The 23,668-nt window shown below is 45.1% G+C and overlaps 1 protein-coding gene across 1 annotated transcript in view; it reads left to right on the top strand.

The window, feature by feature from the left end:
• Positions 1–3,726: 3,726 nt before the first annotated feature.
• The window catches only part of FRMD3 (FERM domain containing 3), a 300,454-nt gene continuing 280,512 nt past the window's right edge, over positions 3,727–23,668 (top strand). The window contains exon 1 of the mRNA XM_077474871.1: positions 3,727–4,150. Within this exon, the coding sequence (XP_077330997.1) occupies positions 4,010–4,150 (141 nt within the window). The 5' untranslated portion in view covers positions 3,727–4,009. The remainder of the gene's footprint in view (positions 4,151–23,668) is intronic.

The raw sequence follows: 23,668 nt of genomic DNA on the forward strand, positions 1-23,668 counted from the left end.
AAATACACTACATATGAAATTGAAACACATTGCAATAAATAATACAGTAAGGTATAAAAGTGAAATAAGATGATTCTTACTTATTATTATTAAAGAGAAAGTAAACCCTCTCTAAAAAAAAAGAAAAAAAGAAGAACACCCTGCAGGACAAAGGCATAATGAGCTAATGAGCTAGTATGCATAGCATACTAGCTCATTATGAATTACTTACCTGAGATCGAAAAGCGACCCTCGTTCACCTCCTCCATCACCGTGGCACTTTGTCCGATCGGAATTCTCTACAAATGATCGGACAAAGTCGGATCGGATCATGTTGTGGGAAAATTTTATAGCCCAGCTCTAAAAGTTTGTCAGTCAGATATTCCGACGGAAACAGTCCGATGTAGCCCACACACGGTCGGATTATCCGACAACGCGGTCCGATCGGACATTTTCAGTCAGAATGTCCGACCGTGTGTACAAGGGCTTAGAGTATTGCCATAGGGGCTGCCCCCTATGACAGAGTCTGATCAGGATGACTCTACTGCTCATATGTAGGGGGCCTTTAAATTGAGTGATAACGTTTTAGGAGTCATTTTAATTGTGGGGGGGTTTGCTGAGGCCTTCGGGCTCAGCTCGGGTGGACACTATGTTATGTTTATTACCTCCTCATGCTATTAAGTCGGGACACACACACACATGGATAGCGGTAGATTATTTGTTGTTTTAATGTTTTTGACTTTATTTTGTAACTTGCACTAAAAAGGTGGATGATTGTTGTCTGCCATGTTCAGCCCCTGCGAGAGCGTTTTTCTGTAATACTTCTGAAAATTGATAATAAAAAAAATGTGAAAAAAAATGACAGCACAGCCAGGGCACTGGATACGTGATCCAGCACACAGTGGCTGCCCTGCCGCAGTAGATATACAACGGGCGGTCGCTAAGTGGTTAAAGTCACACTAAACAATATCCCTATTCTGCAAAAATAGTCCATACATGTCCAGCTACTAGTACCCAATGACCTTTAAATCTATTCTTCATTATATAATTTCTCAGCAGTGGCGGCTGGTGCTCAATATTTTGGGGGCGGCAAACAAACCTGCCCCCCCCCCGGGAGAGAGACAGTGGTGATCAGTGCCCCCCCTCCTGCGGAACTTGCATGGTGCTGATCAGTGCCCCCCCTCCTGTGGGACACGGACGGTGGTGATCAGTGCCCCCCTCCTGCAGGACACGGATGGTGGTGATCAGTGCCCCCCTCCTGCGGGCGATCAGTGGCCTTACCTTAGGAGGCCGATGCTACTCATTGCTCCAGCTTGCCGAGGGAAGAGTCGGGCCGTTGCTTCTCCTCCCGGCCGAACAGGAAGTGAGTCCTGAGACCAGATTGCCCTGGAGTCCTAAGACTCCTGGGTAATCGGGTCTCTGGACCCACTTCCTGATTGGCTTGGATGAGAAGCAGGAGGACATTAGCGAATACTAATTTGCTAATGTCACAAAACTGGGTGGGCACCCTTTTTGAAGCCATTTAGAGCCTCAGGCCCTAATCTTGTGCTTGAAAAAAAAAAAATTTAAAGCCATGCATGTAGACACAGATTAAGGGGGCGGCGCCCCTAATGGACTGGTCGCCACTGTTTCTTAGTGTGTTTTTCTGCATCCTTGCAACTTCATCCATGAGCTCACCAACCCCCCCACTTCCATTTGTTTGTATGGAGCAGTACACATGTGCTTGTTACTTGCTACCGTCACCTACCACTAGATGTGGATTGTCACTAGTCACGTCACCTGACACCATTTGCAGATTGCCACGTCACCTGACACCATTTGCAGATTGTCACTTGCCAAGTTACCTGCCAAAATTTGCAGATTGTCACTTGCCAAGTTACCTGCCACAATTTTCAGATTGTCACTTGCCACGTTACCTGACACAATTTGCAGATTGTCACTTGCCACGTCACCTGCCACCTGATGCGGATTGTCACTTGCCACGTCACCTGTCGCGGATTGTCACTTGCCACATCACCTGCCACCATTTGCAGGTTGTCACTTGCCACCTGATGTGGATTGTCACTTGCCATGTCACCTGCCACCAGATGTGGGGTGTCACTTGCCACGTCGACTGGCACCAGATGTGTATTGTCACTTGCCAACTGATGTGGATTGTCACTTGCCATGTCACCTGCCACCAAATGTGCATTGTTGCTGCATTGGTAGCAGGCTGGCAGCACTGGTCCATTTAGTGAGGGCAGGAGAGCGGTGATGCGGGGCGGGTAGTGAGAGAAGATGGCATCTTGCTACTCCCCTCGGCACCTCTGACATTGAAGAGGCCCGCGCTGTGAGGGCGGAACAGCGCTGATGTGTGGTGGGCAGTGAGAGATGATGTCATCTCTCTGCTCCCAGCTGCACCTTGATCCTACATTGAAGAGGCCTGGCTGTTAGGGCGGAAGAGCGGTTATATGTGGCGGGCACTGACAGATGATCTAATCTCTCTGCTCCCTGCTGCACCTCGCTCCTACATTGAAGAGGCACGGATGTTAGGGCGGAAGAGCGCTGATGTGTGGCAGACAGTGAGAGATGATGTCATTTCTCTGCTCCCCACTGCACCTTGCTCCAACATTGAAAAGGCCCGGCTGTTAGGGCGGAAGAGTGGTGATGTGTGGCGGGCAGTGAGAGATGATGTCATCTCTCTGCTCCCAGCTGCACCTTGATCCTACATTGAAGAGGCCTGGCTGTTAGGGCGGAAGAGCAGTTATATGTGGCGGGCACTGACAGATGATCTAATCTCTCTGTTCCCCGCTGCACCTCGCTCCTACATTGAAGAGGCCCGGATGTTAGGGCGGAAGAGCGCTGATGTGTGGCAGACAGTGAGAGATGATGTCATTTCTCTGCTCCCCACTGCACCTTCCTCCAACATTGAAAAGGCCCGGCTGTTAGGGCGGAAGAGTGGTGATGTGTGGTGGGCAGTGAGAGATGATGTCATCTCTGCTCGTCCGCTCACTCGCTTTTGTTCTCTCATACGCCTCGCTCATGCAGACCGCCTGCCCGCTGCAGCCGCCGCCCGCTGGCTAGGCAGGGACACTGCGGCAAGAGACTCAGGGCTATGGGCCCTAGATTCGGGGCTTTAGACCCAATAGCCACTCCCTAGCGATGCCATTGCTTATAGGTAGTGTAAATATCTCCTAAACGTGCACCATTTAGGAGATATTTACATTACATTCAGCCAGTGACATCACTGACGCATGCGACCACCTGTGCCGTTCCTTCAGAACTTTCCTTCCTTCCTTCAGAGCCCTGTGACCAGCGGCTCCCACGCACAAGAGTGATGTCATTGCGGCTCCAGCCAGTCACAGACCCGGAAGCAAGATGGGTGAAAATGGGAGCCCCTGCAGTGCAGGATGGTAACGTTTTAAGGTAAGTTTAACATAATGTGCTAGTATGTGATGCATACTAGCACATTATGCCTTTACCTTGCAGGTTCCCCCAAAAAAATGTACTATGAGATGTAGGTATTGTGATTTTTATGAGGGGTTCCCTGAGACTGGAAGTTATTTCAAGGGTTCCTTCATGTTGAGATAGGCTGTCATAGACAGTGTAAAATGAGCCTGGTGTCACCCAACAGATGGCCCCAGACACTGGAAGGCTTGTTGTCAGTCATTGTGTGCTCTCCTATTCCTCATAACACAACGCAGCGCCGTCTATGAGTAGTAGAATGAGTGGAGAGGAGCTCCATAGACATGGCCAGGGATGTATTTGTATAGCACACACCCTCCTCATTGAGCCGGGGAGGTGACAACACAGCCCAGAGCTGACTGCAGACCCAGCCTCGCTCTCACAGCATTAGCAGCACTGAGGTAACAAGCAGGCAGCGGCTCTCCTCCGTCACCATCCCCGGAGATCTGGGCTCCTCCAGCCATTCTTCCCTTCCTACAGCCGGGAGGGAAGGAGGAGGAGGACATGTATCCTGGAGCCTGGCACTAGGAGCCCGCTTCTACCCACCTCTTCTTATCACACCACTGCCTGACCCAAGTCAACGTGCATGTTCGGCTGCCAGTGCACCCAGGAGAAGGGGACGATGAAAATGAACCGACTGAGGACTGGCAGTCTGAGATCCCTGACTCTGGAGATGAAGTGCACCATCCGCCTGCTGGATGACACCGAGATCTCTTGCAGTATCCAGGTATGGGGGATGGATGGAGGGAGGGATGGAGGCTGGATGGAGGGAGGGAGGGGGCAGACAATGGGTGACATGGAGAAGTTTGGGCACACAGGAAACTTCTTATTGTGCTAGGGCTGGATGTGGTCCTCACCCTGCTCCAGGCTCTCCTCCTCTTCTGTAGTGCCATGGATGCTCAGACATGGGGACTCATTCCATAAGACTCCCATGTATTTACATCCGTATTGTCTACACGTGAACGTACAGCCAGGCGTCACTCTCCGTACCACCTTCCCGGTGGCTTTATTATATAGACAGACATAAGCGTCACTCTAAGTCTACCCTCCGTACCATCTTCCCGGGGGCTTCATTATATAGACAGACAGAAGCGTCACTCTCCGTCTACGCTCCATACCATCTTCCCGGGGGCTTCATTATATAGACAGACATAAGCGTCACTCTGCGTTTACGCTCCGTACCATCTTCCCCGGGGCTTCATTATATAGACAGACAGAAGCGTCACTCTCCGTCTACGCTCCATACCATCTTCCCGGTGGCTTTATTATATAGACAGACATAAGCGTCACTCTGCGTTTACGCTCCGTACCATCTTCCCGGGGGCTTCATTATATAGACAGACAGAAGCGTCACTCTCCGTCTACGCTCCGTACCATCTTCCCAGGGGCTTCATTATATAGACAGACATAAGCGTCAGTCTGCGTTTACGCTCCGTACCATCTTCCCCGGGGCTTCATTATATAGACAGACAGAAGCGTCACTCTGCGTTTACGCTCCGTACCATCTTCCCGGGGGCTTCATTATATAGACAGACAGAAGCGTCACTCTCCGTCTACGCTCCGTACCATCTTCCCAGGGGCTTCATTATATAGACAGACATAAGCGTCAGTCTGCGTTTACGCTCCGTACCATCTTCCCGGGGGCTTCATTATATAGACAGACAGAAGCGTCACTCTCCGTCTACGCTCCATACCATCTTCCCGGGGGCTTCATTATATAGACAGACAGAAGCGTCACTCTCCGTCTACGCTCCATACCATCTTCCCGGGGGCTTCATTATATAGACAGACATAAGCGTCACTCTGCGTTTACGCTCCGTACCATCTTCCCCGGGGCTTCATTATATAGACAGACAGAAGCGTCACTCTCCGTCTACGCTCCATACCATCTTCCCGGTGGCTTTATTATATAGACAGACATAAGCGTCACTCTGCGTTTACGCTCCGTACCATCTTCCCGGGGGCTTCATTATATAGACAGACAGAAGCGTCACTCTCCGTCTACGCTCCGTACCATCTTCCCAGGGGCTTCATTATATAGACAGACATAAGCGTCAGTCTGCGTTTACGCTCCGTACCATCTTCCCCGGGGCTTCATTATATAGACAGACAGAAGCGTCACTCTGCGTTTACGCTCCGTACCATCTTCCCGGGGGCTTCATTATATAGACAGACAGAAGCGTCACTCTCCGTCTACGCTCCGTACCATCTTCCCAGGGGCTTCATTATATAGACAGACATAAGCGTCAGTCTGCGTTTACGCTCCGTACCATCTTCCCGGGGGCTTCATTATATAGACAGACATAAGCGTCACTCTCCGTCTACGCTCCGTACCATCTTCCCGGGGGCTTCATTATATAGACAGACAGAAGCGTCACTCTCCGTCTACGCTCCGTACCATCTTCCTGGGGGCTTCATTATATAGACAGACATAAGCGTCACTCTGCGTTTACGCTCCGTACCATCTTCCTGGGGATTTTAGTATATAGACGGAAAGAAGCATCACTCTCCGTCTACACTCCGTACCATCTTCCTGGGGGTTTCATTATATAGACAGACAGAAGCGCCACTCTCCGTCTATGCTCTGTACCAGCTTTCCCGGGGGCTTCAATATATAGACAGACAGAAGCGTCGCTCTCCGTCTATGCTCCGTACCGTTTTCCTGGGGGTTTCATTATATAGACAGACAGAAGCAACATCCTCCGTCTACGTTCCGTACCATCTTCCCGGGGACTTCATTATATAAACGGACAGAAGCGTCACTCTCCGTCTATGTTCCATACCATCTTCCTAGGGGCTTCATTATATAGACGGACAGAAGCGCCACTCTCCGTCTACGCTCCTTACCGTCTTCCCGGGCCTTCATCATATAGACGGTCAGAAGCATCACTCTCCATCTACACTCCTTACCCTCTTCCTGGGGCCTCATTATATAGACGGACAGAAGCGCCACTCTCCGTCTACACTCCTTACCGCTTTCCCGGGGCTTCATTATATAAACGGACAGAAGCTTCACTCTCTGTCTACGCTCCATACCATCATCCGAGGGGCTTCATTATATAGACAGCCAGAACTGTCACCCTCCATCTACGCTTCATACCATCTTCCGAGAGGCTTCATTATATAGACGAACAGAAGCGTCACTCTACGTATATGCTCCGTACCGTCTTCCCGGGGGCTTCAGTATATAGACAGATAGAAGTGTCATCCTCCATCTACGCTCCATACCATCTTCCCGGGGGCTTCATTATATAGACGGACAGAAGCTTCACCCTCCGTCTACACTCTGTACCGTCTTTGCGGGGGCTTCATTATATAGACGGACAGAAGCGTCACCCTCCGTCTATGCTCCGTACCAGCTTTCCCGGGAGCTTCATTATATAGACGGACAGAAGCGCCACTCTCCATCTACGCTCCATACCATCTTACCGGGGGCTTCATCATATAGACGGACAGAAGTGTCACTCTCCCTACCATCTTTCCGCGGGCTTCATCATATACATGGACAGAAGAGTCACTCTCCGTACCATCTTCCCGCGGACTCCATCATATAGATGGACAGAAGCGTCATTCTCCGTACCATATTCCTGCGGGCTTCATTATATAGAGGGACAGAAGCGTCACCCTCCGTACCATATTCCCGGGGCTTTATTATATAGACGGACAGAAGCACCACTCCCCGTCTAGGCTCCTTACTGTCTTCCCGGGGGCTTCATTATATAGACGGACAGAGGCGACACCCTCCGTCTATGCTCCGTACCATCTTCCCGGAGGCTTTATTGTGTTGACGGACAGAAGCGTCACTCTCCATCTACACTTTGTACCGTCTTCCCGGGAGCTTCATTATATAGACGGACAGAAGCGTCACCCTCCGTCTATGCTCTGTACCAGCTTTCCCAGCGGCTTCCTTATATAGACGGACAGAAGCGTCACTCTCCATCTACGCTTCATACCATCTTGCCGAGGGCTTCATCATATAGACAGACAGAAGCGTCACTCCCCGTACCATATTCCCGGGGCTTTATTATATAGACGAACAAAAGCGCCACTCCGTCTAGGCTCTGTACCATCTTCTGGGGGGCTTCAGTATATAGACGGACAGAAGCGTCACCCTCTGTACCATATTCCCGGGGGTTTAAATATATAGACGGACAGAAGCGTCATCCTCCGTCTACACTCCGTACCATCTTCCCGGGGGCGTCATTATATAGACTGACAGAAGCGTCATCCTCCGTCTACGCTCCTTACCATCTTCACAGGGGCTTCATTATATGGATGGACAGAAGTGGCATCCTTCGTACCATATTCCCTAGGGCTTCAGTATATAGACAGACAGAAGCGGCATCCTCCGTACCATATTCCCGAGTGCTTCAGTATATAGACGGACAGAAGCGTCACCCTTCGTCTAGGCTCCATACCATCTTCCCAGGGGTTTTATTATATAGACGGACATAAGCGTCACCCTCCGTACCATATTCCCGGGGGCTTTATTATATAGACCGACAGATGCGTCACTCTCCGTACCATATTCTCTGGGGCTTCAGTATATAGACGGACAGAAGCGACATCCTGCGTCTACATTCCATACCATCTTCCTGGGGACTTCATTATATATAGAGAGACAGAAGCGTCACAGTGACTAGCTCAGGGGTCTCCAAACTACAGGCCACAATATTTTATCTGCTCTGCAGCTATGGTCGGTGGTGTGTCCTTAATGGGCACAATGTCAACGTTAAGGTCAACAGAGGCTGACCATGGTCTCTGCACTTATAACAGGGGACTCCAATGGGAATCATGATGTAAGGGGGTGCTGATGGGGACTAATATAAAGAGAAATCTGATGGGGACACTCATGTAAAGAGAACTCTGATGGGGACCCTCATGTAAAGAGGACTCTGATGGGGACCCTGAGGTAAGAAGGACTCTGATGGGGACCTTGATGTAAGGGGGACTGTGTTGGGTACCCTGATGTAAGGGGGTTCTGATGGAGGACTCTGATGGGGACCCTGATTAAGTGGAGTCTCAGATGGGGACCCTGATGTAAGGGGGACTACTGTGCTGGGTACTCTGATGTAAGGGGGAATCTGATGGGGAACCTGATGTAAGGATAATTCTGATTGGGATGTAAGAGGGGTCTCAGATGGGGACCCTGATGTAAGGGGAACTGTGTTGGGGACCCCGATGTAAGGAAAATTCTGATAGGGACCCTGATGTAAGGGGGACTGTGTTGGGGACCCCGATGTAAGGAAAATTCTGATAGGGATCTTCATGTAAGGTGGTCCTGATTGAGATCCTGATGTAAGGGGGGGACTTTGATGGGGACCCTGATATAAGGGTGGGTAGACACAGCCCTCTACTGATCAGTACATCCATATGAATGAGACCTAACCCAAATGTTATAGGTTTTTTTTTTTCAGTTTCAGATTTTCTTATCAGGGTTTCTGTTGATTTATTTTTGTTGAGATTAGGGCTAGGGCTAGGATCATTCTAACCTGCAGGAATAAATGCAGCATTTTACCATACAGGCTAATGGAGAGTTGGTTTCTTCAAGAAGTGTGATGTGGTTTTGGGTGCATTGAACTGCTTTTTTTTCTTTTGCAACTTTATTTGAAGTGTCAAATAGTGACACTTAATTCATGTCACTGGAGAGTACCGCAGTATATTGTTCTGCTGTGCAGTGACATGCAATACCATCCAGTGTGGTATGAAAAAACAGACATGCTGCATTTTGCGTAACACACTGCACATCTCACCAGGGGTGAACAGGGCACGATTGTTTTCCAGTGACGTGTTTATCCAGTGGGGAAAATGCATGTCACTGCATCTAGTTTGAAGGGCCCCTTAAAGTAATGCTCCATGTAAGGGCTTCTGAAGAGCAATCAGCAATTTAACCCTTTTCAGAGGGCTTTTGACAGATGTTATGTCACTTTGTCACCCCCTATTTTAACCCTGTAAAGCTTGCACCACCACACCTCAACAGTGTGAATTAGTTAGGCACTGCCTCCTTCACTTGATGGGTTGTGTTCAGCTGCAGTACTAAACGCAACAGCGGGTATAAATTCTGTTACAGCTGCAGCATGGGTACCATGCTGTCTGACTGCCTTTACAGCTTAAAGGGGTGGTTGGGGTAGTAAAACCACAGCTCAGCTAATTTTCCTGCCCTCCTCCCACAAGTGTTTTATTTTGAAGTTGACAGTTCCAGCAGCAGTCTGTATTATTGTGATGTGGATTAGGAATGAATATTTATGAGTACTTTCTTCTTCTGATGACTTGCATTTTACTTTTAGGGTAGCTTCACCCTGATCCACTGTGCTTTGGCCGCAGCGCTGTGCACTTGCAGTTTTCTTGCATGTTATCTGTGCTTTCCTATAGACTTCTATTATGTTACGCAGTTTTGGTGCGTTTTCTGAAAGCAAACCAGCAGTCCTGCAGGCCTGCAACGTAAACCACAACGAAACGTCATCGCAGTGCGCCCCTCAACATAACAACGAACGGACGAACGGACCTCCCTGACGCTGTTACACCAAGCCGTGCGACGCTGGGAACCACCGGCGCCACCGGACGAGAGATACAGCCGAACGAGTTACCGCTTCTCCTCGAGAGCCCTGCGATGCCCTCTAGATACATGATGTGCCTGAAACCTTCTGGTAGAGTGTGAGTGCATAACTTCACAAATTAAATGTATTTGATTCAACAATACTGCACTTAGATTGGCGCTGTTTTTTCTTCTGTTTATATTTACTTGCAGTTTTCTTGCATGTTATCTGTGCTTTCCTATAGACTTCTATTATGTTACGCAGTTTTGGTGCGTTTTCTGAAAGCAAACCAGCAGTCCTGCAGGCAGAAAGTGTACCAAAACCGTGGGATATAATAGAAGTTTATGGAGAGTGCAGCTAACCTATACCAAAAATTGAATGCGGGTTGTTTTTTCATATTGATTTCGATACAGTTGGTTTTTTTTTAACATTTGTATATTATTTAAGCACTATTTGGTAGTGCAGGGGGCAACATACAGTTTGGTTTAACCTGCACCAAACTGCAGGACATAATACAAGTCAATGGGAAAGTGCAGTGAACCTGCAGCAAAACCGCAAGACATAATAGAAGTCTATAGCAAAGCGCAGCTAACCTGCACCAAAACCGCGAGACATAATAGAAGTCTATGGGAAAGTGCAGTTAACTTGCACGAAAAAAAATACAGGACATAATAGAAGTCTATGGGAAAGCGCAGCTAACCTGGACCAAAACCGCTGGACCTAATAGAAGTCTATGGGAAAGAGCAGCTAACCTGCATCAAAACCGCGGGACATAATAGAAGTCTATGAGAAAGAGCAGATAACCTGCACCAAAACCACAGGATATAATAGAAGTCTATGGGAAAGAGCAGCTAACCTGCACCAAAACCGCAAGACATAATAGAAGTCTATGGGAAAGTGCAGTTAACTTGCACGAAAAAAAATACAGGACATAATAGAAGTCTATGGGAAAGCGCAGCTAACCTGGACCAAAACCGCTGGACCTAATAGAAGTCTATGGGAAAGAGCAGCTAACCTGCATCAAAACCGTGGGACATAATAGAAGTCTATGAGAAAGAGCAGATAACCTGCACCAAAACCACAGGATATAATAGAAGTCTATGGGAAAGAGCAGCTAACCTGCATCAAAACCACGGGACATAATAGAAGTGTATGGGAAAGAGCAGCTAACCTGCACCAAAATTGCGGGACATAATAGAAGTCTATGGGAAAGCGCAGCTAACCTGCACCAAAACTACGGGACATAATAGACATCTATGGGAAAGCACAGCTAACAACACCAAAACCGTGGGACATAATAGATGTCTATGGGAAAGCGCAGCTAACCTGCACCAAAACTACGGGACATAATAGACATCTATGGGAAAGCACAGCTAACAACACCAAAACCGTGGGACATAATAGATGTCTATGGGAAAGCACAGCTAACCTGCACCAAAACTACGGGACATAATAGAAGTCTATGGGAAAGCGCAGCTAACCTGCACCAAAATTGCGGGACATAATAGAAGTCTATGGGAAAGCGCAGCTAACCTGCACCAAAACTACGGGACATAATAGACATCTATGGGAAAGCGCAGCTAACCTGCACCAAAACGCGGGACATAATAGAAGTCTATGGGAAAGCGCAGCTAACCTGCACCAAAACTACGGGACATAATAGACATCTATGGGAAAGCGCAGCTAACCTGCACCAAAAACGCGGGACATAATAGAAGTCTATGGGAAAGCACAGCTAACCTGCATAAAAACAGCAAGACATAATAGAAGTCTATGGGAAAGCTCAGCTAACCTGCATGAAAATCGTGGGCACATTGCCTTGTACCTGCGCTGCGGGCCAAGCTACAGTGTGGCCAGTGTGAAAGCGGCATTAGTTTGCTCAAAGTTGAGTCTAGTGCTAATAAAGTAATTTTTTTTAGTACTATGTTGGGCAAAGCAACACGCTGGAATGATTTATACTTTTCTGTGCTGCTGCGCCATGGGAATAAAGACAAGACGCTCTAAGCTTACCTACTCAGAGCTTACCCGGGTCCAAGGACACTTCCCACCCTCGAGTGACAGGCCTGCTGCCTGGATTTGGCCATTCTGAGACCCAACTTAGCACTGATAGGAAGAGGAGTCAGGCACATTCTTCTCCATACCTGGTTGTTCCTGGTATTTCTGTTCTCTCTTCTGGCTGGTGAATGGAGTGGCTGGAAAGTAAAGGGAAGATGAGTATATGCAGCTGGGAAGGGGGAATGAGCATATTAGAGAACTTTTAGAGACTTTAGGTCCCAAGCACACAGGGTGTTTGCCTGGCTCTTCTGAACTCCTTTTCTCCTGGCACAAAAAAAGCAGCATAAAAAACACACCTACAGACACTTTTCCGGGCATTTAGGCGCTTCAATCGTTTGTGTCTTTATTCATTCCATTGTCCAAAATATTTATTTATGCTTGCCATTGAAACAAATGAATGTTCAAGTGCTAGTAGCATGTGTTTTTGTGCAGTGCCATTTTTAACACGGGTCAGGCACTGCATGTTTCGTACAGGTAGGGCAGCCTATTGAACATAACAGGTTGCCCTAAATGTGATGTGCGGGAACACCTGGAGTCTTACATTGTAAAAATTTAAAAACTGAGCTCTTGTGGGTTATTTCTGCCATATAAGGCTCCATTCACATTAGCGCGTCTATAAAGTTGCACGATTTCCAGTGCGACTTTGATGAGACTTCAGGGTTGATTTACTAAAGGCAAATAGACTGTGCACTTTATAAAGTGCAGTTGCACTCGGAAAGTGCAGTTGCTCCAGAGCTTAGGAAATAAGGTAAGGCTTGACTTTGACTTTGGAGCCAGGAGAGATTATGCACACTTACTAAGCTCTGGAGCAACTTGCAAAGCGCAAAGTCTATTTGCTCTTAGTAAATCAAGCCCCATGCATTGGTGTGTACATCAGCCATGCTCTAACATCTCATAGATGCATTGGTGTGTACATCAGCCATGCTCTAACATCTCATAGATGCATTGGTGTGCACATCAGCCATGCTCTAACATCTCATAGATGCATTGGTGTGTACATCAGCCATGCTCTAACATCTCATAGATGCATTGGTGTGCACATCAGCCATGCTCTAACATCTCATAGATGCATTGGTGTGTACATCAGCCATGCGCTAGCATCTCATAGATGCATTGGTGTGTACATCAGCCATGCTCTAACATCTCATAGATGCATTGGTGTGCACATCAGCCATGCGCTAGCATCTCATAGATGCATTGGTGTGTACATCAGCCATGCTCTAACATCTCATAGATGCATTGGTGTGTACATCAGCCATGCTCTAACATCTCATAGATGCATTGGTGTGCACATCAGCCATGCTCTAACATCTCATAGATGCATTGGTGTGTACATCAGCCATGCTCTAACATCTCATAGATGCATTGGTGTGTACATCAGCCATGCTCTAACATCTCATAGATGCATTGGGGTGCTGTCAGTACTGTGCATGTGCTGCAAGTTTAACTCACAATTTCTTTGCAGAAATGGAACACCACAATTGTTTCTTCACTTTGAAATCTTTAGCCTAGATTCATACTGGCCAGCACAATAAAACACAGTGTTTTATGAATTCCCCTGTGGATAATATTTAGTATCACCTTGAAAATGGGGTTGTTTTTATTTCTTAAATTACAACGTATTTATACTAGCTAATAACACTATATTCTATTTATTGAAATACATATTTGGTAAATAAGCCTTTATTATAAGCAGACGATTATTCATCACCCCATGTTACGTTCTACTTTGAAATATGAGATTTGGACGGACTTATTTTTAAAGCGGACCTTCAGTCATTTTTTCATCTTTCCATCTATTAAGTCTTCTGCCCTTGTCGTTTTAACTTTGGATAGTAAAACATTTTTTTTTCTGCTAGTAAATACCTTATACAGCCCACTTCCTGTTTCTTGTCTGGTCATTAGCCTAGGCTTATGACATCATGCACAGCTCTCTCTCTTACTCTTGTGAGCGTTTGTCAGGAAGGAAGGGGGGTGAGTCATAAGAGGACCAATGAGAGCTGCAGGGCTGCAGAGCTGGAGGTGTGCCTCTGTGTGTCTGTGTAAATCTAGGAAGTGAACAGGCAGCAGCGTCAGCTGCCCACAGGTAAAATGGTTGCAGCCAGACTCAGTGGAGGGAGATTTCTGCAGCATATTACAGAATCCCAGTATATATAAAATAATATGCAAAGTAGTTGGAGGGAAGCTTCAGAATGGCAAAGATGTTTTTATTACAAATGATGTGAGCAGACTCTTTAAATAGATTTTGTTGTCTTAGTTCCTTTGAACTTTTTCTGCCATACAAAATAATTATTGTTATTACAGGTATTTATTGTATATAGTGCTGATAATTACACAGCTCTTTACACATTGTACATACGCATCAGTCTCTGCCATCAAGGAGCTTACAATCTAAGTTCCCTATCTTACATGCATACATTCACATGGGCCAATTTAGACAGGAACCCAGTAACCTACCAACATGTCTTTGGAGTGTGGGAGAAAACCCACGCAAGCAGAGGAAGAACATGCAAATTCCATGCAGATAGCAACCTGGACAGGATTTGAAATCAGGACCACAGTGCTGCAAGGGAGAGGTACTAACCCACTATCCACTGTGTTATGCATCTGTTGCGTCAATTGGCTTGGTATTAGCAGCATTTTTGGGTGGATTAGTAGCTGAGATGTTTAGGCCCCTTTCACATGGACGATTAGGCCTACCTGTCAGTTTTTCAGGTGGCCCTGATCGGAAAGTCCATCCATCCCTGTGGACAGGCAGGTGTAAACAGATTTGTGTCCATTAACACCCACGTACCTCTGGGTCCAATCGGGTCTGTAAAAAATTTACAGAAGGGGACGTCATCCTTTTCCTTTTAGGTGGAGCAGAGCGGAGTGGAGTCTACCTAGCCACCCATAGAGCAGAGCGGGCTGTGAGGTTGATTTACTAAAGCCAAAACGACACTGCACTTTGCAAAGTACAGTTGCACTCTGCAAGAATAGTTGCTCCAGAGCTTAGTAAGGCCACTTTCACACTGAGGCACTTTACAGGGGCTATAATGCTAAAAATAGCGCCTGCAAATTGCCTGTACAACGCCTCTTCTGTCAGCTTTCACACTGGGGCGGTGCGCTTGCGGGCCGTTAAAAAAAGTCCTGCAAGCAGCATCTTTGAGGCGCTTTAGAAGCGGTGTATACACCGCTCCTAAAGCGCCCCCTGCTTATTGAAATCAATGGGCATCGCCGCCGAAGTGCCGGCAAAGTGCCTCGGCAGCAGTGCTTTGTGGGCGCTTTTAACCCTTTTTTGGTCGTTAGCGGGGTTAAAAGCGCCCCACTAGCAGCTGAAAAGCACCCCGCTAAAACTATGGTAAAGCACTGCTAAAAATAGCGGCGCTTTACCCCTGACGCCCCCAGAGTGAAAGTGCCCTAAGTGAGCGGAAGCTCTGCTAAATTTCATCATCCAATCATGTGCAAGCAAAAATGCTGTTTATTTGATTTTCCTTGCATGTGATTGGGTGTTCTTTGCAAAGAAAAGGTTTACCTAATTTACTAAGCTGTGGAGCAGCTGCACTTGCAGGGTGCAACTGCACTTTGCAAAGCGCACACTCTATTTGCCTTTGGTAAATGAACCCCAATGTTTCACCCGCCCACTCTGCTGATCCCCTGTTGATTGGAATGGAATCTGCCTAGTGTGGAAGGGGCTTATAGCTGGGTATTGATTCAATTGATAATATAAGTAATTCAATTATTATTATACAGGATTTATATAGCGTTAACAGTTTGCGCAGCGCTTTACAATGTAGAGGGGGACAGCACGATTACAATACAGTTCAGTACAGAATGGACAGGAGGGCCCTGCTCATGGAGCTTACAATCTAAGGGGAGGTGGTACAAAAGTTAATAGCTGCAGGGGATAATCTAAACTCAAAGCAGTCTGAATGTGCCTGATAAGGAAGGCTGAACATAAAATCAGCAAGGGAATGGAACTGAAATAAAGAAGAGATCTCTAACATGTGTGGCGTGCAGAAGGTGTGCAGAAGGTTTACATATGTTGTCCAAATCCATTCAGAACTCGTGATCATTACCATTAGTCACATTACACCTTGTAGTAGAAGTGGCATGTTGTGAAAGCTGGCAAAAAAAAAAAAAACAGGCACAAAACTTGTATTTAAATATGTTCAATATATGGCCCCAATAGCCAGATAAGAATATAAATCCACTTTGTGTTCACCAAATTACTTTTCAAACCCAGCTATTATCTTGTATAAGTAGAAATGATGTCATTACTGTGCTGTACTGTACATAGCCTGTGCAAAGAGCAGAGCTGTGGGAGGGACCCAGCAGGCTTTACCTACTACAGGCTGAATGCAGAAAACTACAATGGAGTGGAGACAAGACCAGTCACCCTACACAAGGAGAGAGAACAGCAGTGACTGGTCTTTATTACAGGAAGTTCCTGCACCGAGGCAAAGGGGTTGATTTACTAAAGGCAAACAGACTGTGCACTTTGCAAAGTGCAGTTGCACTCTGTAAGAGCAGTTGCCCCAGAGCTTATTAAATGAGAAGAAGCTCTTCTGCTGACTTCCATCAACCAATCATGTGCAAGCAAAAAAAAATTTTTTTTATTTTCTTTGCACGTGATTGGGTATTGTTTGCAAAGTGAAACTTTACTTCATTTACTAAGCTTTGGAGCAAATGCACTTTGCAAAGTACAGTCTATTTACTTTAAAGTCATTGTAAAGTCTACTTTTTTCTATAAAAATAACAAACATGTTATACTTACCTACTCTATTGCAGTGGATTTGCACAGAGCAGCACAGATCCTCCTCTTCTTGGGTCCCTCTTCTGTGCTCTTGGCCCCCCCTCCTGTTGCATGCTCCCACAGCAAGCAGCTTGCTATGAGGGCACCCAAGCCAAGCTCCAACTCTGTGTGTCCATTCAGACATGGAGCTGTGGTTCGGCATCACCCCCTCTCTCTTCTGATTGGCTAACTGACTTTGATTGACAGCAGCAAGAGCCAGTGGTGCTGCTCCTGTGTCTTGGCCAATCAGGAGGGAGAGTCCCAGATGGCCGAGACACTAGTGGATATCGCTGGACAGAGATGGGGCTCAGGGAGCGTGCCTGCGGGTCGGCCAGACGATGTCCGCCGGTGACCCGCGATTGCCTAGTACAGAGGCAGAACAGGGATCTGCCAGTGTAAACAAGTGGATCCCCGTTCAGACAGAAGATATGGCAGAGATTTACTGTTCTCAGTGATCTCTGTCGTGTCCCAGTGAGCCCATTCCTCTCACAGTTAGAATACACCCAGGAAACACACTTAACCCCTTGATCGTCCATTAGTGTTAACAGCTACAGCGATTCACACAGGAGAGCCGACCTACCACAGTATAATAACGGCAGCTGGTTGGCAAGTGGTTAAAGTGGTTGTAAAGTTAACCCCCTTCCCTGCCAGTGTTATTTTTTCATTGATCAGTGAATTTTTATAGCACTAATCAATGTAATAATGTCACTGGTCCCCAAAAAGTGTCATTTGTCCGCCGCAATGTCGCAGTCCCGCTAAAAATCGGTGATCACCGCCATTACTAGTAAAAACAATTAAAAAAGACCCTAAATCTATCCCATAGATTGTAGACGCTATAACTTTTACAAAAACCAATCAATATACGCTTATTGCGATTTTTTTTAACCAAAAATATGTAGAAGAATATATATCGGCCTAAACTGAGGTAAAAAAACTTTTTTTTATATATATTTGGGGGATATTTATTGTAGCAAAAAGTTTTTTTTTTTTCAAAATTGGCACTCTTTGTTTGTTTATAGCGCAAAAATATAAAAAAACACAGAGGTGATCAAATACCACCAAAAGCTCTATTTGTGTGAAAAAAAGCAAGCCAGTTTCGTTTGGTTACAGCGTTGCACGACCACGCAAGTGTCAGTTAAAGTGACGCAGTGCTGTATCGCAAAAAATGGCCTGGTCATTAAAGCGGAGTTCTACTCAAAAATGTAACCCCCCCCGGGGTCACATTTGGCACCTTTCAGGGGGAGGGGTGAGCAGATACCTGTCTAATACAGGTATTTGCTTCCACTTCCGGATACACCATGCCTGAATCCCCCCCCCCCCCCGCTGTCTTCTGGGAGACACACAGGTCCCAGAAGACAGCAGGGACCAGTCAGGACGTGCGGGAACCAGGCCGGGAAGCCGCAAGGCTTTACTTCCTGATTCTCGTACTGAAGATGCCAGCGCCCCCACCTGAGAGGCGAGGGACAGGTAAGCTTTGAGTGAGGACATTGCCGGCGCCCTGGAAAGGTAAGTGTCTTTATTTTAAAAGTCAGCAGCTGCAGTATTTGTAGCTGCTGACTTTTAATTCTTTTTTTTTCTGGCAGAACTCCGCTTTACGGGGGAAAATCCTTCCAGTCCTTAAGTAATTAAGTAAATCAACCCAAAGTCTCACACTGGATTACTGCAAAGGTCTGGAAGAAACACACAAAGCACACCAATATTCAATCAAGAATATACACGACTGTATTTGGATATTTGCTTATCCTGAACAGTAACTTGAACATTCATATTTGATTTCCTTCACTTTATCTCAAGGAGAGAAATAACATAGGTCATACGGACTTTAAATCCATTACAATTCTTGCTTAACCAGTTTTGCTTCATTTTCTTAAAAATATGATGCCACCGGCAACAGGGAAGTGCTGCTGCGGGATAAATGGTGGAGACAGGCTACATAAATAGAATACTTTACAATGAAACGGGGATTTCACCTGGCCCTGAATCTTAATTGACCTCATGTGTCAGTGTTCCCGAGGAAGTCATGGATCTTACTGTCCACAGCAACTAGATTGTAACTTTCCTAAACCTGTACTACTTTGGAGATATGGGAGGCAGAATGTGATTGGTAGATGATAAGTTAAACATAATCCTATTTTATTTACTGTTGTATATGTCTCTAATATCTGTAATAATGGAAAGGAAACACAGAATAGCGGACTTTTTTTCCCCTTAAAGCGGTAGTAAGCCTGCTGAAGTTTTTTTTTCTGACCTGCAAGGGAAAAGGCATAATGAGCTAGTATGCACCGCATACTGACTCATTATGAAATGCTTACCTTAGAACGAGGCTCTGACATCTGGCCCGATCCACGCCGAGGGAGCTGACATATTCCCTCGTCATGTCTTCCGGGTATCGTGGCTCCGGCGCTGTGAGTGGCCAGAGCCGCGATATCGTCACTCCTGCACGTGCGCGCGGGAGATTTCTTTACGGCAGGGTCCAGCGTCTGCCGGACTTTCAGCCGAGAATCCCCTGTGCGCATGCGCCGCTGCAGTCAGCGGCGCATTGCGAGAGGAATATCTCCTAAACCATACATGTTTAGGAGATATTTTTTTTACCTACAGGTAAGCCTTATTATAGGCTTACCTGTAGGTAAAAGTTGTAAAAAAGACTATACAACCACTTTAATTCCTTTTCCTTTGCTTAACTATATGGATTTTATATTATGCATTGCACATTTTATGGTAGATAAGCACCATTAATGCTATATAGCAGTGATGGCGAACCTTGGCACATGTTTTGGAACTACATTTCCCATGATGCTCAACTACACTGCATGAGTTTGGAACTGCATTTCTCATGATGCTCAACTACACTGCATGAGTGCATTAGCATCATGGGAAATGTAGTTACAAAACATCTAGGGTGCCAAGGTTCGCCAGCACTGCTATATAGCTTTCAATTATTGTTCAATTAAAGGTTCAATAGTCCCTGCAGCTTAGTTAGTTGCCAGTGCTTTGAAACATGCATATGCCCTCCCAGGGCAGTTTTATTTCATGAGTTTGCTTATATAAATTGTCCAGGGACTAGTTCAGAATGTCAGAATCATAACTGCAAAGAGAAGGGTTAATACTTGCTAGTTGCATACCTTCCAGTATTTTGAGATGGGAATGAGGGACACCTACTAACAAACATATGTAGGCATAGAGCACGCCCCCTGCCATACCCCCTTAAAGGAGAATAAACCAAAAAAAAGTTCATTAAATCCACAAGGACTTTTTTTTTACCACCATTCCTTTATATTGGCTTTTAAAATGTACAAATGCAGCAATTTAGAATTTGGATGAAAGGTTTAGCACTGGCAAAAACATCTTGAAAGATAAAAAGTGCATTTTATAAAAACCTGTATGGATCTGACCAAAATGAGGAGGTAAGAGGGACAGAAGGACATTACTCCAAATCAGGGACAGTCCCTTGAAATCAGGGACAGTTGGGAGGTATGTAGTTGCTCATTTATATCTGCTGTATTCATGAGCTGCACAGCTGGAACATCTTCATCTGATACATCTGGATCTGGATGGCTGGTCTGCCACCGTGCTCTGTGGTTCCTTTCTCTGCAGTGATGTTGGGGCTGGAGAAAGGAACCGCAGAATGCAACGAGGAAGCCAGCCCTCCCACAACAATTTTTCAGCCAACAAAGACAGCAGAGACTAGTTGAATGGGCAACAGGTGGGGTATGTATTAATCCTTTTGTTTGCAGACATGCCTCTGATTTCGAATTTTTTAAAAAAGTGAGACGCTTAAAGGGTGTATTTAAAAAAAAAAATTGCATAGCCATTTACCCAGTGAAAGGGCATGTACATTTGTTCTGTGTGAATGGGGCAAAAAAAAAAGCAAAACATACATTATTAGGCTATTGAATGTTTTTCATTGATTTATAATGATAAATACTGAAGTTGACCACTAGATGGTGCCAGGCGTCATAGGAAATCCCTATGATACTTAGAGCAATCTAGTGGCCAAATGCAGTATTTTCTGTTATAAATCAATGAAATACATTCAAACAGCACAGGCAATAGCCTAATGACATGCTTACATTTTCTTCTCTTTTTATTGCACCCATGTACATGCACTTTTACTGGCCTATGCATTCTTTTTAAAAATACCCCCTACATATTAGACTTCAGGGCTAAAGGAAATGTACGTTTCTTTAAAATGTTTTTGGAAAAGCATGCAAAAGACACGAGCTTGATATACATCATCCCATCAGTATGTTTTAAAAAACATTTTTTTTTTTTTATATGGAATGTTTATTTATGTAGGTAAATGGGGGCAGCCATGTTTGCACTTTACAGTAGAAGCCTTACACAAAATACAACCTTTTTTTTACCTAAATAGATTCGAACATTTGCTGCCAGTTAGGTGATTTAACTGGAGGAATATTTTCAAAGTACTCATACATCATGCTTGAGTACTTATATTTCCACAAGTTCCACTTTCTCACAGAAATGAATGCCGTTGATGGTCAGCGAGTAAGTCTCAATGCCATGCACACATGTTCCTGCAGTATGTAGTAAAACTGGCTACATACATATGCTGTGCTGTTGTATTTGGAGCGTGTGCATGTTAGCTATGACATCATCAGTATTAGTAGAGATTTACATCATATATATCTTTATTGTTTTATACTGTAAGTAAAGATGTGTATTACATTAGAAATTAAATCTGTTGTTCGCTAATTGCATATAGAGATGAGTGAACATTTTAAAATCAGCTTTACTAGCCGCCTGATTTGATACTGTAATCTGGTATGTGGTGTAATTATCTCCTCCTCCCTTTTTGAACTGTTTGACCTAAGTGGACACTTATAAATGTGTCCTGAAATAAATATGGAGAATTGGGGGGAATTGTACTGTGGACGCTGCGCATGCAATGAATTAGTAAACTTTTTTTTTTTTTTTTTTTATGAGTGGCATTGAGGTTGAAGCAGCATGTGGGTAGGATGGCTGACCACGAAGAGGAAAATATCATTTGTATTAGGTTCATAGCAGCATTAGGATCATGAATCAACAGAACAGGGAGGCTGCTGATTATTGTAATTTACAATCATCATCAATATCAGAATCTGTCTTGGAGTCCAGTACTGCTGTTACAAAACAAAAAAAAAACTATAAAAAATTTTGAATTTTGAATTTCATCATTATCAATCATTGTGATTGATAATGATGAAATTCAAAATTTAACATTTTTTATGTTTTTTTTTTGTAGCAGCAGTACTGGACTCCAAGACAGATTCTGATATTGATGATGATTGTAAAAATATAGATTTTTATTTTCCGTGTCAGCACAGTAACACTCTTGCTTTGGGTAAAGAGGATGCTGCTGATAATGCCAAAATAAGAATTAAAAAATATATATTTTTAAAGTCTTGGCAGTGTGGTGCTAGTAATAAAGTAGAGCACTAAGTGAGCCACAGGGGTTGGTTTATAAGTGGCCAAAGGGCAGTTCACTTTGTAAGGAATGTGGTGAAATTTCACTTTGTAAGGAATTCCAATCATGTGCCATCAAATAAATGACCATAACAAAAAAAATCCTTACATTCTGGGGAAAATTCCCTTGCAAAGTTTTCACTGGAGGAATGACTATGCACTTTTTTTTATTAATAGAGTCCATACTGTGAGCCTGGGTTTGACGCAGGCTTGGGAATCTACAAACATTTAGTCATTTGCATAGAGTTATGCCTATCCACTGTTTGCAACAGCCAGCTAGGAGCTCTTGCATTACCAGATGCAGTCATTATATTGTGAGTGTGCTGACGTTGGTCATTTCCTCCCAGTGCTGCTCACTGTCATCAGTCACATTGAACTGGTGTTACAAAGTGTTATAAATGAATTACCATTTATCACAGTCACAGACAGTACATGTGCTAACTGCCAGTATTCACTAATAGTGTCAGTTATTATGTCATTAGAGAACAGATCAATTTGCACTCCAACCACACTGTTCACAAGAAGCTTGGGGCTGTACCACCTGAGACAATCATCTTATTTTCCCAAGGTATTCTCATTATAGGCCTACATTGAAGGTGGACAGGGTGCCAGCAACTTCAGCATGCCCATTTTTGTCCAACACTAGCAGATGTCATAGTGATAGTTAATTTAATAACCATGCAGGTTTGATGCAAATCTTCGTACTCTTCTGTTAGTATTCAACACATGGCAAAAATGCCCTTATGCCCCATGCACACCGGGCATTTGCCCATCTCTCCTAGATGCCCTTTCTCCTAGCAGTAGGGGTTAGACAGGAAAAAATGAATGCATCTAAATGCACTAGACACATTTCGGTGCTTCGAGCGCTTGGGTGTTTATTCATTTCATTTGCCATAATAATCATTTATTCTGGCCATTGAAATAAAAAAACACTGAAGCGCTTAACGCGTCTATAAGCATCAGTAATTTTTTCTGCTGAAATGCTGCTGCTCCTGTACGTACTGGCTGTAGGGTTTTTTTCTGCCTCTAAATGCCTAAGCCTCTAAATGCCTAAGCCTCTAAATGCCTGAGCCTCTAAGGCTGCATTCACACCTGAGCTTAGCGTTTTCAAGCAGAAAATCGTGCAAATTTACAGCGATTTTGCAGCGTTTTTTGCTGCGTTTTTTACAACGTTTTTTACCGCAATTTTGTGCATAGCAAAAGGTCACCAATGTTAAAAGAAGAAGAACGCCCAAATCTGCCTGATTCGAGCGACAAAAAAGGATCCGGAACTTGTTTGAGCTTCAGGCGTTCGGCTTCAGGCGACATGGAGTGGAGATGTGAACCATCTCCATTGAAAATAATAGATTTTTTCCCCTCTAGCGTTTTGTAGCTTCAGGCTTCTTTCACACGGGGCGGATCAGTAATGATCTGCCCC

The sequence above is a fragment of the Lithobates pipiens genome, unplaced genomic scaffold (assembly GCF_037356315.1).
Source record: "Lithobates pipiens isolate NorthernLeopardFrog02 unplaced genomic scaffold, aLitPip1_a1.2 Scaffold_13, whole genome shotgun sequence".
Taxonomy (NCBI): Eukaryota; Metazoa; Chordata; class Amphibia; order Anura; family Ranidae; genus Lithobates; species Lithobates pipiens.